The 13044-nt window shown below is 35.1% G+C and overlaps 1 protein-coding gene across 2 annotated transcripts; it reads right to left on the reverse strand.

Annotated features, from left to right (window-relative positions):
• Nucleotides 1–200: 200 nt before the first annotated feature.
• GSL8 (glucan synthase-like 8) lies at nucleotides 201–12012 on the reverse strand. Of its 2 annotated transcripts, none has more exons than XM_079040005.1 (46): nucleotides 11629–12012; nucleotides 10831–10928; nucleotides 10532–10695; nucleotides 10303–10426; nucleotides 9834–9944; nucleotides 9592–9717; nucleotides 8842–8931; nucleotides 8664–8761; nucleotides 8460–8577; nucleotides 8259–8387; nucleotides 8094–8170; nucleotides 7939–8014; nucleotides 7724–7816; nucleotides 7545–7647; nucleotides 7342–7465; nucleotides 7068–7254; nucleotides 6922–6974; nucleotides 6766–6826; nucleotides 6569–6650; nucleotides 6365–6414; nucleotides 6029–6115; nucleotides 5797–5882; nucleotides 5508–5712; nucleotides 5251–5411; nucleotides 5056–5176; nucleotides 4885–4982; nucleotides 4703–4793; nucleotides 4462–4622; nucleotides 4235–4344; nucleotides 4016–4147; nucleotides 3866–3934; nucleotides 3600–3762; nucleotides 3418–3535; nucleotides 3211–3330; nucleotides 2968–3083; nucleotides 2794–2877; nucleotides 2548–2713; nucleotides 2302–2478; nucleotides 2156–2203; nucleotides 1916–2074; nucleotides 1626–1828; nucleotides 1385–1543; nucleotides 1067–1289; nucleotides 922–972; nucleotides 654–833; nucleotides 201–563 (listed from the first exon to the last, which is right to left on the reverse strand). In XM_079040005.1, exons 1-46 carry the CDS (start codon nucleotides 11834–11836, stop codon nucleotides 327–329), a joined length of 5697 nt encoding a protein of 1898 aa, XP_078896131.1. In that variant the 5' UTR covers nucleotides 11837–12012; the 3' UTR covers nucleotides 201–326. The 2 variants fall into 2 exon arrangements, with proteins under 2 accessions (XP_078896131.1, XP_078896130.1); XM_079040004.1 differs by having other exon boundaries at nucleotides 3600–3765.
• Nucleotides 12013–13044: the final 1032 nt, after the last annotated feature.

Below are 13044 nucleotides of genomic sequence, written 5' to 3' on the forward strand. Positions count from 1 at the left end.
AAGAACTACTCTTTTATTAGTATATGGAGATAGAGATAGGGAGATATATAAAAGACCATATAATAATTAATACAAACGGCAAAGAAAATAAGAGTATTATCCAAACTTCCAAAGCTCAAGGAACTAAAGTTGTGAGTTGAAGAGGCAAACAAAATCTTACATCTCACTTGGTAGATAGATAGATATTCACAAAATAAAAATAAAAAACCCAATTCAAACTTGTAGTATATCTTCTTCTCATGTCAGTCAGGGTGCAAAAATAATACAAGATGAGATGATAATTTAGAGTCTGAAATGTACAAAATCTGTTCTGTACAAAGTTAGAATCATGCCTGGACGTTAGCCTTGTTCCCAGCAAGAATGAGAGATATCTCAAGCCCACGACTAAACGCTTGATTGAACAGCAACCGAGATTGAAACGTGGACACAAACGGAAACCAAGACAACATTGCAATCGGTGCAAAAATGATCATTCCCATTCCAGCATCATACATTCTTGCAAACTCTCGTACCGAATCCCATAGTCCTATCCTCCTCAACACCCCCTTCCATGCTATCGCCAGCTGTTTTCATTTTATTTACACCAAAAATCAAAATAATAATCATCATGAAAATAATATAGACAGTAGGCAAAAGAAATAAAATTAACTTACACATATTACGGCCCACCCAGTGGCAATCAAAGCAAGCACACTGGCAAACAAGTCGGCCACTGTTAGCTTTGTAAAGATCACAACAAGGCAAAGGGCCGCAATCAAGCTTAGTGCTGCAACTCCTTGAACAAATCTCAAGAATAGCTGGAAGTTTGACTTCTTTGAGCTGAATGTGAATATCTATATATACATATAAAACAAAAAACACATCATCAATCAATTGTTATATTAAATCATCAAAACTGATTTATAAAATGACGATACCAACCTTGAATATCATCACAATTCCAACCAACACCACCCATGAGAACCCGTAAAGCTACTCAACCAACATATCATGTCATGTAAATGTATTTTTTGTCAGTCACGTAGAAAAAAAAAAGAATAGTGAAATAAATAAAAATAGTAAGTACCGATAATGATGTATTGTTTCCAGTGAGATGGAGCTTGTAGACTATCCCGTATTGAAATATGAAGAACCTCAAGCTCAAGATAGTTTCAAGTACACGCCCTCTGATTGTCTGGATATGTGCCTGTTCTTCATCCCACCAGGATTCCCAGCTATTGTCTCCTTTCACTCCAACTCCACCTTTATACATAAGCCAATTAGTCCAATCATCAAAATCTTCCACAGTCCTGTTCACATCACATCACAACCCAATCATCAAAATCTTATAATAAGATAGATTCATGAATTTGGAAAAAGAAAATAAAATAAACTGGAAGCATACTTCTGCCATTCGAAGCCAGATGGGTTGAAGATATACGGTGCAAACAGCCATGAAACCACAAGAAACCAACTGCTCAGTGTCAGCAGAACATACGAAAAACTACCTCCTTCAGTGTACCCATAACCAATATAAACTATAAGAAGCAATGTCACTTCCAGCCTGTTTCAGTTTCACAACACAAACAATTACTTATTATCATTATTATTACTTATATTATATGAATAAATAAAATAATACTTACGCCTTGACAAAATGACTTCTTGAGTAGAGCCTGTAGTTATCAGCAAATTTGATATGTTGTACAACAAAGCCTCTACCAGTTGCTCTGTACTTAGCACCACCATGTAAGATTGTTCTTCCAAAATAATGAGTTCTAGTTCCCAATGAAAACGTGAAGAATACAGAGCATAGCTGAAGTTGCATTGTAATGAAACTGAAAATGGCCTGCAAAATCATACATTACAAAATCATCTCTACAAGTATCACTGATATTTGATATATCTGTCAAGTGAATGTGAAATGTGAACAAACCTTGAGTAGCCCAAGTTCAAGTATGAAACCCATAACCATTGGAACTGCAGTAAATACTCCAATTTGGACCAAGAATTGAGTATTCAAAACTGCACTGAATGCAGTATTACCCAGTATTCTAGATCTACTACTAATCCCCTCATCAAGTCCTGAGAAAGCCTGAAATATAAATATATAATTATTTTTGCAGGTTAAGAAAATTTTGAAATTGGAAACTCTATGTAATTGTAAATAGTTTACCAGATATGCCCTCCCATACAAGAAAACATAGACTGTTAGAACTGTCATCTGCATGAAAAACAAGAGCTCCATTAGAAAAAGCAAAGCAAGATTGCAGAAAGTTATATTTAAAAAAAAAAAAAAGGATTTTAGACAAAGTAGGATACCATTGTGCAGACATAGTAACCAACTGTGGTGAAGTAGAAAGAGAGCATTCTGAAAAAGTCAAAGAGTTGACCAATTCTGTAGACGTCCCTGCTTAAAACTTGTTCTCCATTTCCACCTGCAACTTTGCCTTCAAAAAGGGCAATTTGATTTAACCCAACATCTCTTCCTTTACCAACCTACACGTGAAATAAAATATAATTATGAATTATAAATATTTAGGCAGGCAGCATTGTGACAAGACAAACCTGTATGTACTCATGATGCGTGATGTTACCCTGTCTCAAGGTGGAATTGAACCCTGCATATATATCTTCACTGATATTAATAACACGTGATGCCTTACTTATTCCACCTCGAGAAATATGGAATATTCGGTCAAACACATCAGGATGTCCATAATGCATCCGGACTCTGCAACATATATAAACCAATCAATACAAAAAATCAAATTTTCAAATTTTTTAAGTTTATAATAAATAATGGCAACTTACTTGAGAGGATATGCCAAAACACGTTGTCCCAATGTAACAAAACTTGTCTCTTGGTTGGACATAAACCATGCCAGAGAAGAAACACTGTATCATCATATAGCAAGAGGAGACATTAAAAAGAAATTGTTAAATTAAGAAATGAGGGATTAAAAGTAAAAAGAAAGGCAGGCAAACCTTCCAGTGAAAACATGCTCTCTAACACCAAGAATAGTTGGAGGTCGTAAACCATGATCTGCTCGAAATTCCTCAAGGAGGTTTCTCATTTTCATTGCCTCTTCAAGATAATTATCCTTCAAAAACAACACATAAATAAATCTTTCAGCATAAGCAGAAGCAAACAAAACAACAAGAAATGACAATAGTAGTATATATATATATATATATATATATATATATATATATATATTTATATTCCACCTGGTTCATGTCTATGGTTTGAATTGCTTCTCCACGTGTGAAAACTATGGCATGGTTTTGATTCTCAGGCTTTCCTTCTCCAAGTTTGGGGTCGCCAGGGAGTTTTATGGAATATATTTCCTAACAGGAATCACATTACATTGTTATGAAAATGAACTCATATATATAGTAAAAGATTTTCCATGTAAATAAGTAAGTAACTAATACCTGGTCTTTTCCATTGATATCAGCTTTCACAAGCTTCGAATAAAACGACTTTGTGATCTTTCCATCACCACCTGGGACCTCTTCAACATGTATGAAAGCAACTCGAAGTGCCTCATTCCTGGATATAAATACAAAATTAAACCCATAACCTAAAAAACCAAGTAACTACTAACTACAAATACCTTTGCAGCAAAAGACCAATATCAGTGGCCTCTTTCTCCTTACGTTGTTTTTGCTGTCCATAAATTTGACATGAAACAACGTATGTGAACTTCAAATCAGCTTGTGCCCGAGCTTCACGTGACTCTTGAAAACCTTGAGGTGAAAGGGCTGCTTGAGGGTGAGCTACTGTTGATAGAGAACAGAAAAGATAACAAACAGTTGCATATAATAAGCACAGAGGTCTAGAATCTTGTCTAAGAATCCAATTAGGCTAAAGAGTACCTACCTCCTAATGATCTGTTCTCTAAATAACTTTGAAGCATCAAAGCCCTCCTGTAATACATCATACCACGCACTATATACAAAAAAAAAAGTTAGTTTTTAATAATCATAATATAATCAAAACTTTAACTTAAGACATGTGACAGAATCTGACCTGTCCTGGCTAAGGTCTGTCCACGATAAGACACCCAAAATCGAAGCTCCAATGCATCTGTAGCACTATCTTGAAGTTCCACATCTCCAGTATTAACACGACCTATTCGTTCTAGAAAATTCTCCCATTCATCTGAAATAGAGGGAAATGTGTTAGGTATTATGGCATACATGACAAATTCTTTGATAAGAAATCCTAGTCAGCAAGGAGGAGAAATACCTGGAAAGATTTTCTGAAGATAGAAAATGGTAGAGATTCCATCTTCATTTTCTGCCCATAAGTCATGGGAACTATAAAGTACTGTCTCACTGTAGTAGGGTGTAAAGACACTGTATTTTTTCAAACATATTGCAAATCAATCAATCAGAGAGAGCTATTAATATTTAATATTATTACCTCAAAGAAAAAAAAAAGTAACAATTAACTTCTTCAAGATTTATACATACCAGAATGGCATCATTTCACTAACTGGCTTTGCTGGAGGCATATGCATGAAAAGAGAATTTGTAAAAAACTCTAATCTTCTTCTTGCTTCAAGATTCTTGGGGACGTTAGCAGCAGAATCCTTCATTTTTAAAAGTAAGTGCAACCGCTTCACCTGCTCCTTCTGTAAGAAGAGGTTAAATTATGTTGTCAGTGTAAATGGAACTTTTTTATAAAACTATAGAAAGGTCAAAATCAACTTACAATGTCGGGATCTCTAGGCCATCCGATATTGGCAAATAGGCGTCCTTCATTTCTTGCCTTTGCTAATATATTCCATGTATCAAGCTGCTCACTGCAAAATTAAAATCCTACTATAATTAATCTCATATAGAAGTAAAACATTTCATGATTTAGGTTTAGGGTTTAAGGTTTACACAGCATACCTTAGATCAGGTGACAAGAGACCATGAGTAACCACCTCATATAACTCATATACAGCTTTAGCAGCTCCTTTTGCAAGTTCAGGTTTTTCATCCATGATCTGTAACAGCAATATTATGTTACAAACTGACCAATAGATGTATATCCCAACTTGTATAATTAACAAAAATTACCAGAAGACCGGTCAATGCATTAAATCTTGACAGCACCAAAGGAAGCTTTTTAAAATCTAAAGTCACAAGGAGTGAACCATTTGACATACTATTGTTAATCTCGCGAAAGATTCTTTCAACCCTGAAAGTAAAATCAGTGAGAAATAATAGGCATAATATAATATAATCATAACTGAGGGGTACAAAAAAACAAACCATAGCTTTCCTTCTCCATCAACTAAAGCAAGTAGGATCTTCTCAATGCTGTAGTAGCATTCCTGGACAGCATATGCCATATATTCATCCCTGATAATTCTACTCCAAAGCTCTGATTGATTATCCTTGCAGTCTATAGCTAAGTCAATCGCCAAATATATCTGGTCAAATAGTCCACAGTCAATAGTCAAATACAGAATGCCTATTGGCTATTGAAAGTAATTATGACAGTTGATATTTACAGGTTTTAGTTTTACCTTGCTGCTTAATAGAAACAAAGGCCATTGAACTAATCTAAGACTTCCAGTGTTGATTGGCATTGAAAGCAAGTCCATTTCCCTATTACTGATGTAATCTTCTTCACGCAGACTTTTAATTATTTCATTCCAAAATGGGGAAAACTGGGCAGCATAGGCCTTGTCATTATTGTCTTCAGGATCAAAATGTCCATTAATTGGCGCCCTAGAGAAAAACACAATGTAAGACATGAAATTAGAAGATATAAAAAGATAAAATAAAGATACACCATATCAAATAGACACCAACCTTTTTGCTTGTGAAGACACAAGTTGCTTGACAAAGGCCTCTGGGAAGCTCTCAAACCGTTTATGAACCATCTCAATTGACCGGATCTATGTAATAAAGACATGGTATAAACTTATATATCATCAACAAAATGTGTATATATATATATATATATATATATAATTTTACCCTTTTGAAGGTGAATGGAGCATAATAGTTGCAAAAAATATAAGATTTGGATAAAACGTCATACCTCGCCTAATCGTCCACGTGCACCCATTACACCACCAACAATTGCAGACAAGAGAGTGTACCAAATATGAATATCCATAAGGTAGATCTGAAGATTCAAGAAGAATAACAGTTATAAACACTAAATGAACTAGAGACCATCTTGTATGACCATACAAGATAATAGAATTTGAATTCGGTTTAAAACCCAAGTCCTTGTATTTGCTATATCATACACATAAGGAAAAGGGAATTTTTTGCATTTCGAGCTATGTAAGTATTTTAAAAATATGTCTAAAAGACATTTTTTTCTACAAGTCACTTGCAATAATGATTGGAAAGAGATGAAAATACTCACAGCCACTACAGGGGCCCATATGCTCACTAAGGTAAGAGCATTATTATTATCTGCAAAGGCCAAAGGATAAATACAGATTAGCTATGAAAGAAGCACTCCTTTGACAAATCCACAAAATGGAAGTGGAAAAGTTGTATCAGATTCAAGAAGTGATCTGAAAATAAACAAAAACCAAGTGAAATGTATGGAAGATGCAACGCGTACCCTTTGAGACAAGATCACGCCAGGAATATTGCAGCCTGGGAAGATCCTTGATAATGTTGGTGGGCTCCACCAATGGTCGTATCTGGAAAGTTAAGAATAGACATCATAACAATGGGCCAGTAACTTAACAAAATATTGTAGAACAACTGCTAAAATAAACACACAAAAAAATTTGTATATCATGCATCATAACTTGCCTGAAGGAAGTAGGTGAAAGTAAACTTGCAAGCAAAGACCACCAGCCAGTAAAGCACGTATCTGCAAACATTAAGCACAAAGAGTAAGGTCTTGATTTAGGTTAAAAACAAGTACAAATAGAGAGAAAATGGCACTAATAAGACATGGAGCAAAACCTTATGTAATCCATTGGCTTCTCATAAAGACCACGACCAACAAAATATCGCTCCTGGATGACAAAAATTTTATAGAATAAATACAGAATTCAAGATGCTTGTCAGATAACAAGAAACTGAAACCATAGTCCAAGAAGGAAAAGTACCTCGTAAATCCACTTAAAAAATTGGAAGAATGGCTGATCAGACTTTTGAGATAACGAATGACAGGCTGGAATTTTTAGTAGCATTGCAAAGAGTACGCGTGCACCAGCATAAACACCCACAACAAGTAAATATAATCGAAAATACATTGAATTTGAGTTATTGTCATTTCTTTCCTGCAAAAGTTTTCTGGAAGATTCATTGTTCACAATGCAAGTAGTCAGTCATAGAAATGCATCAAATGCTATTATTAAAGGCAGATGACTATGGACTTACACATAGACATATGTGATAAATACTGAACTCAATGCACCCCAGAAGAACCTAATAACCAGCCTTGAAATTGCCATGCCTCTTGCTGTGCTGTATGCCCCAAACATTAACAGTACATCCAAGCTACCTGTATAAGTAGCAAACATTACACACACAAAAATAAATAAATAAATAAATGCAACACCAGTAAGGCATTAACTACTCACATTCCACAAACTCCATGATAGCATAGGTTGGACCAATGCTAAGCAATGTTTTAAATGTATTGAGGTTTAGGTTTCCATGATCAAAGGCTATTATTGTCAACCCCTGAAAGAAAATAAAAAAGATTAGAACCAATATTTGCTAAAAGGGCAAAAAAAAATTGTGAAACAATGAAATGTACCTGGAACATGACTACTAAAAATATCCACATACGATGAAAACTCCGGTACAAGTGAAGGAACGTTCGATGCTCCACAAAAGTGCTTTTTCCAGTCTGATGATTTGAAAAATAAAATAAATAAATAATATTTCAATCAAGAGGCATTCCCTAATCTAAATTGACAGATAATGTAAAGAAATGGATGGCTCTATAAGTGAATTTCGGTGATGACTTACCCTTTTTTTCTTAGTGGATCGAAGAAATGGTGAATCATCCTTCATAGGCCAGCTCAAACTGAAGCAAGTAGGTGACCTGAATAATTTCAAGTATAAGCTTCTGAAAAGTGTATAAAATAAGAGTAATTAATTTGTCACAAAGATGAAAGACCTACCAGAAATATTCATTGAAATCATCATAATTCCTCCATGCTGAATGGGCAGCTTTCCCATTATTGTTTCGTTCTGCTTCCTGTTGAAAGAGAAAGATTTGTTTAAATATGTGAGTGACAATTTAATAACAAACTCATGACTTCTATTAACAAGAGAGATTTATTGACCTTAGAGAGTGTGTTGTAAATTGGTTGAATGACTTGTGTCAAAAAGGACACTGAATTATCTTCACAGATACAACTCTGAGCAGGGCTAGCTTGTCCATGATCCAAAATAGCATCCAATTCCCTGGCCATCTAGGTAATACAAGTATTCATTAGTTTAAACAATAATTGATCAACAAATAGAGATAAGAGTAAGACACTTACATGGTGGAATATATAGCAAATGCATTCTGGAAGAAAACGGACATTTGCAGCTTCACCCCAGATTAAATAGTACAGTGAAACCAAGAAAAGCTTCCTGTCCTTGTTAATGGCTTGTATGCTGTTGAAAACAGCTTTCGCAATTAGCATAGCATGAGAGACGATGATTTTTATTTATACAAAGTGATAATAGGGGATGAAAGTCACCTGTTCCAAACCAGACGTATACGCAGATATTTGCACCATTTGATGTAATTATCAAGAACCTTTAGGAAAACTTCTGTAATAGCTTTCTCATCTAGTTTCTAAGAAAATTATGAATGACATGTCAGCAAGATTTCATTAATAATAGTGTATAAACTGTAGACACAAAAAATATACTTACTGGATCAGCTTCAGTTGGTATGCCAAGTCGTGATTGTGCATTTGCTAAAGAGAGAACAACATTTTCACGTTGATTCCTGATATTGTCTTTCTGCATATGTAATGTCACCATAAGTAAAGAAAACTGAATTGAACTGAAGGAAGAAGATGTTTTTTTTGTTGATTTTCAAATGGATGGTGGAATATATTACACATTAAACTAGTTGTGTAAACCATTACACAGCTGGAAATATAAATTTGTTGAGCTGACAACCATAATATTTTTTTTTCTTTTATGGGGTTGTCATATTGGTTAGATGCTAAGAGGTGCTTATGTTCATTACTTGCTCACCAACTATGTGTATCTATGATGAATTTTCTGCATGTGCCTTTCAAACTACATGCAAGTTTACTAAATGTTTTGTGAATAGTTTAGAATGCAGTGTGCACAACCGAAGTTTGGTTCCCATGATTGGATGGAAAGTTTGAAACTTAATGACGAAATAACTTGTTGTCCCCTTTTGTAATGAAGTACATCTCTTATATACATATTGCAAGCTTCCATAGATTTTAAAAATGAAATAAAAAATGGTTTACTTCTTTTGAGATTGGGATGTTAAAATGCATTCACTCATCCAAGTAAATGTGACAACATGAGTGATATGTTCACAACTCCCACGTCTAAGTACATAAACACCTCAAAAGTTTACAGAGAACTAAGATATGCAAACATAAATTCTAAAACAAAGTTTAAATATGAAAGAGTCCAAACCTGAAAGCCAAACACAAATTCGAGAAGATCAAACATGTCTAAGTTACGTTGTGCAGGAACCTCAAAATTAGGTGGAAGTCTAGGGAACTCTTCATGATATCTAAGTGCAGATATTGCAGCTCTAACCTGAGACTCAAAATAAGAAATGAAGCCTTATTCAGTAAGGTCAAGAATCAAAGTGCATCACAAACATAGCTTTTCACAAAGAAATAAATTGCAACTAAAACAGTCATTTAACTTACTTCTGGATAGAACCCAATAGCATTTGTCAAAGATGGTGCATCAAGTGGAACAATGTTGTAAGGTGTTAGATCCCCTGACAATCCTTTATCTGTTTTCTTTAACCTTTTTATCTGGAATAATATATAAACAAAAAAAAAAAAAAAAGAAGAAGAAGAAGAAGAAAGATAACATGGTTTAAATAGTTGACACTCGCATCAAGAAGTTCATGATATTCAAGAGCCCATCGCATTGAAACTCTTAACACAAAATTCAATCTAATAATCTTCTATGAACATTGGAGATGCTTTTAAAGTTTATAAAGAGATTCCTAATCTAATGAGCCAAGTAAAACAATGTGAAGACAAATCAACAAGAATAATGATTTCTCAGTGGCAACTTTGTAGAAAGAATTCTTTGAGATTCAGTTAACCAACTTTTAGATGATACAAGGATATTGTTAACTCATAGGCAGGATGGGAGAAGAAATACCTCTTCTGCAATATATCTGCCAACTCCATCAGGTGCAGCATCTTTGCTAAGGATTTCCATTACCTCAACAAGAGCTCTCAGTGTGGTAAATACCTTTTTAGTTTCTTGAGATCTCAGTCCCAAACTGAAATTCATATAAACAGTTCTAATGAGGCTTTTATTTTCACAAGTGACATTATTATATTTACCATAACTCAAAAAGTAGTATTTTTAAAAGATAAGAGTGTACCCTCCCATATCAGAACTGAAAGTTCCAGATTCAAGCATTCTTTGTTCCTCTCTTTGGATTTCATCAACTCTATGCACTCGTTTGTAACGCTGATAGAAATCCCACAGGTGTTGAGCATCACGATTACGATCTATCCTCCCTCCATCTTTTTTGGCTAGTTTTTGCTGCAATAAATATCAGACTCCTCAATAAGTATTTACTAATAGTGAATTAGACTAGACTTGGTCTGTAGAAACCTAAACCGTGACAAGCTAAAGTAACAATTTGAATAATGTAGATTGTTGAAATATTTGTCTTACCTTGATCACAGACATTAAACCGGTTTTAAACTGAAGAACTCCTCTTCCATCACTATTTGGGTCCAAATTTTGAGCCATGGTATATGCCTGCTCACACACTAAAATTGTTTTTACAGTCAGATATTAATATGAAGCCCCAGTTTATAAAATTATGAGATTTCACAACCTTACAGTTCAACCAAATATAGTGAAACTCCCAATGAAAAGGATACAACTGATACAAACATGGATAACTTTTAGAACTCAAAGTTTGCATAACCAACTAAATATCTATATTTGAGTGGCATTCAGAGTTTCTTTCTTTAACCCTGTAGGCAATCTTTTTGTTGAATTATTCAGGTCAGAATGTACTTGAGAAATGGAACAACATCCGATTAGAATCTTAACTCCAACTTAAACTAAGTATCTTCAGACAAAAAGACATATAAAGCTATGAACAAGTTCAAACTGCCATCTTTCTATGTAAGTTGGGTATAAATTGTACTGCAACTGTTTACCTAATTCATCCATCGTCAAATAACATATAAGGTATGATTTCACCTTGGATACCAAAGGGGTTAGTATTCAGCTCTAACATTGACAGAAAATTTAACTTTTTCAGACAAGTTGGCCAATCACGTTGAATTCTATAAGTACTACAAGGATAACAGCAATGGAGTCCCATTGGCAGAAAAAATCACATCAACTCTGTATGTAGAAGGTACTTAGTTCGCATCCAGAATCAAACTGTAGCTCTTTTCGAAAGGGGCGGAGGAAGTATGATTCGATAATGGATATAAACAAGCAAAAGTAACTTACATATCCTAGCAACATGCGCATCCTCCGCTTGAATCTCATCAGCAGCTTGCAAGATCGCATTGATATTTGTGGTCCGTTGAAGCGAATCAGGAACTGCACTAGCAAGACCACTGGCTTTTCTCTCATGACTTTGTCCGGCAACTCGTAGCTGCTCTCTCCGGAGAGTTGCTCGGACTAACCTTCCCCAATTATCAGAAACTTTCGCCATTTTTCAAGTTGAAATTCAACTCGAAAAGTCTAATTTAACTAGGCATAAAGCAATGAATACCTCAAACTGCAATAGATCTGGACTTCAACCCTAAGTAAACTCTAAACATAGGAAGACAATTCAAACAAGGAAAAGGTATGAGCTCGCTCGACGCGTCTGTAGGGTTGCCTGTTCAGATCAGTGGATATGTCGCCGAGCCGTTATGGTGATCATGTGAGGTGCAGACCACCGTTACTAAGGTTTGGCTATTTTCTGGTTCGTTGGATGGGTACTTTTGAATTTGATCGTGCGGTGAATATTGCGGTTTGCTGGCTAGCTCAGACTTTTCGTTCCAGATGATTGCCACTCGGCACGTTTTCCGCCCCGCTCTTTGGGTTTAAAAGCATCGCGGCTCGTGCTAAAGCGAGCTAAAAATGAAAATTTTGTCAAATAACTTAGAAAATTAAATCAAATCCATATATTTTGATAATAAAGTTACTAAATAATTATAATGACTTGAGAGGGTAACATATTATTTCTTTTGGTCATATTTGGTCATTAAATTTTTTTTCATGCTCTAATAGTCATTTAACTTGTTGATTCATGTAGATTTTTCCCTTATGACCGATATTAGCCGGTTGCAAATGATTTATCGGTCTGAGGTGTCTTTTTTATCCTACGTGGCCAATGAGGTGGCATGTAGGCCCCGATTTTGTCTCCCCTCCTCATTAAAGTTAAGAGTGAAGTATCATTTGGTCCTTAAATTCGATTAGGGCACGAAATCTCATTAACCTCCTTCAATCTTCAATTGGTCTCTATAATGGCTTCATCACAATGTCCCACTCATTGAAACTTTATTGTAGTGGATCTCTACTACAATTGAACGTTTGCACCCAACCCATTAGTATACTTTGATCCCGACAGACAATCAATGAGAAGATGTTGACTTCAGTGCATTTGAGTACGAGGAGTTCATGGCATTCCTTCACAAGCTCACCATAAGTAGAAACAAAGTCATCTACTTTTGCCTTCCACAAGAGTCTTTAAGTCAGGGAATTCATACACTGGTGAATGAGGGTGATTAAAGATTTTTTGGATTTGGCTTATACAAATGAGAGGGGAATGAATATGTATGTGGACCCCCATAATGAACCAATCTTCGAATGGATTGAGGAAGAGGAAAATGAAGATGAAGACTACAACTGTGAAGATGATAAAGACGCAGTCTT

Source organism: Lactuca serriola, chromosome 4, assembly GCF_051521515.1.
Source record: "Lactuca serriola cultivar US96UC23 chromosome 4, Lser_US96UC23_V15, whole genome shotgun sequence".
Lineage (NCBI taxonomy): Eukaryota > Viridiplantae > Streptophyta > Magnoliopsida > Asterales > Asteraceae > Lactuca > Lactuca serriola.

What these genes read in the sequence shown, in the direction of transcription:
- GSL8 (XM_079040004.1), bottom strand. Translation starts at nt 11,836, where the DNA reads ATGGCGAAAGTTTCTGATAATTGGGGAAGGTTAGTCCGAGCAACTCTC. An exon ending in CGCATCATGAGTACATACAG is followed by an intron (nt 2,479 to 2,547) that starts GTTTGTCTTGTC and finishes TTTCACGTGTAG; the next exon opens with GTTGGTAAAGGAAGAGATGT. An exon ending in CTGGGTGGGCCGTAATATGT is followed by an intron (nt 564 to 653) that starts GTAAGTTAATTT and finishes AAATGAAAACAG; the next exon opens with CTGGCGATAGCATGGAAGGG.